The 1,849-nt window shown below is 38.0% G+C and overlaps 1 protein-coding gene across 1 annotated transcript; it reads left to right on the top strand.

Annotated features, from left to right (window-relative positions):
• The first annotated feature begins 1,262 nt into the window (after window positions 1-1,262).
• LOC138905494 (uncharacterized) lies at window positions 1,263-1,607 on the top strand. Its single transcript, XM_070194018.1, has one exon. It carries the CDS (start codon window positions 1,263-1,265, stop codon window positions 1,605-1,607), a length of 345 nt encoding a protein of 114 aa, XP_070050119.1.
• Window positions 1,608-1,849: the final 242 nt, after the last annotated feature.

The following is a 1,849-nucleotide window of genomic DNA, read 5'->3' as shown; positions in this document are numbered from 1 at the left end:
AGCAAATCAAAGTGCGTTTGTAGAAGGATGGTCTATTGCTCAAAATATTCTAATTTGTCAAGATTTAGTATGACTCTACAACAGGAAGAACACTACCAAATGCTGCCTTATAAATATTGATCTCAAGAAAGGTTATGACTCGGTGGAATGGGGATTTGTAGAAGAAATGTTGTATGCACTGAACTTTCCCTGCAAATTCATTCGCTGGATGTGACATGCATTACAACAACACAATATACAATTGCTATCAATTGTGGCATATATGGAAACATTACAGGAAAGAGAGGACTAAGACAAGGGGATCCAATATCTCCATTATTATTTATAATATGCATGAAGTACTTTACAAGAATAATGAGACTGGTGGCTGACCAAGAAGGATTTGCTTACCATACAAAGTGCAAGGGGTTGAAACCGAATCATCTCTGCTTTGCAGATGATGTACTGATCTTCTGTAAAAGAGATTTCCAAGATATAGTATTGATACTAAGGGGATTGCAAAGTTTCTCTAATGCATCTGAACTCACCACAAATGCTGCAAAATCAAATATTTTCAGTGCCAACATGGATAAACAATGCTTGAATGATTTGTGTGAGCTGAGAAGGTACAAGAGGGGGGCACTACCATTCAGATATCTTGGGGTTCCCATATCACTAAAGAAGCTATCAGCAATGGATTGTGAAATGTTAGTGGATAAACTGACTATGAAGGTGAAGTATTGGGGGTCAATGAAACTATCATATGTAGGGAGAGTAGTGCAAATAAATGTTGTATTACTGCACATACGCTCTTATTGGTCTACCATTTCTGTGTTACCAAAGAAAGTAATCAAAATCATCATAGGAGTGTGTAGGAATTTCTTATGGGATGATAAACAAACAAACCCGCACTGGTTGCATGGGATTTAATGTGTAGAACAAAGAAGCGGGGTGGACTAGGGATACATGATATTGTTGTATGGAATGAAGCGGCAGTAGCAAAGTATGTATGGAACATAGCAGCAAAAACAAACAACTTATGGGTACGATTGGTGGATCACATCTACTTAAAAGGGAGTGCATGGTGGCAATACAAACCTCTTCAAGATTGTAGCTGGTATTGGAGGAAAATATGCATAATTAGAGACAAATTTGCAGTAGGTTATATACAAAACAACTGGCTAACTGCTACAGGGGAATATACACTAAGTAGTGGCTATAGCTAGAAAAAAGGGGCTACGGAGGACTGGCCTTGGAGAGGGTGGGTATGGAATGGAATAAACATGCCTAAGCACAGCTTCATCTGTTGTCTAGCAGCCTACAAGCGAATCTTGATAAAGGATAGACTGAAGCATATGGGAATTAGCCAAGACAATTTATGTGTGATATGTGGTAATGAAGAGGAAACAATTGAACACCTATTTTTCAAATGTCAATTATCGAAAGAATGCTTGGGAGATATCATGAGATGGCTGAATATTGGCGTAACTAACATAGACTTTCGAGGACTAGACAGAAGGATGACAAGGCAAGTTAAAGGGAAAATGTGCAGGGCATTTGTGCTAGCATCATTAGCAGTTGTGGATTACTACATATGGAAAGAAAGAAATGTAGCATTATGGGAATAAAAGGTCTTAAGGCAAGGGCACTTATGCAGCCAGATAAAGCAGAATTGCAAGCACAAAATTTATGAAGTACTGGGAAGAAAACACTCAAGAAGGGACAAAGCTTGGATTGAAACACTCTATAGATAAAAATGTATAGGAGGGAATTGTATATATGAGGATAGAAAGTAGGGCTATCTGATGCATATGTAAACCTAATTTGTAAGTGTTGGTCAGGTGATAAATAAAATCTTTTCTGCTTCACC

Source organism: Nicotiana tomentosiformis, chromosome 2, assembly GCF_000390325.3.
Source record: "Nicotiana tomentosiformis chromosome 2, ASM39032v3, whole genome shotgun sequence".
Classification (NCBI taxonomy): Eukaryota; Viridiplantae; Streptophyta; class Magnoliopsida; order Solanales; family Solanaceae; genus Nicotiana; species Nicotiana tomentosiformis.
Note: the sequence above shows the minus strand (reverse complement) of the source record. Positions and strands in the feature narration are given on the sequence as shown.

Excerpts from the sequence above, each read along its gene's own strand:
- LOC138905494 (XM_070194018.1), top strand. The coding sequence starts at position 1,263 with ATGCCTAAGCACAGCTTCATCTGTTGTCTAGCAGCCTACAAGCGAATC.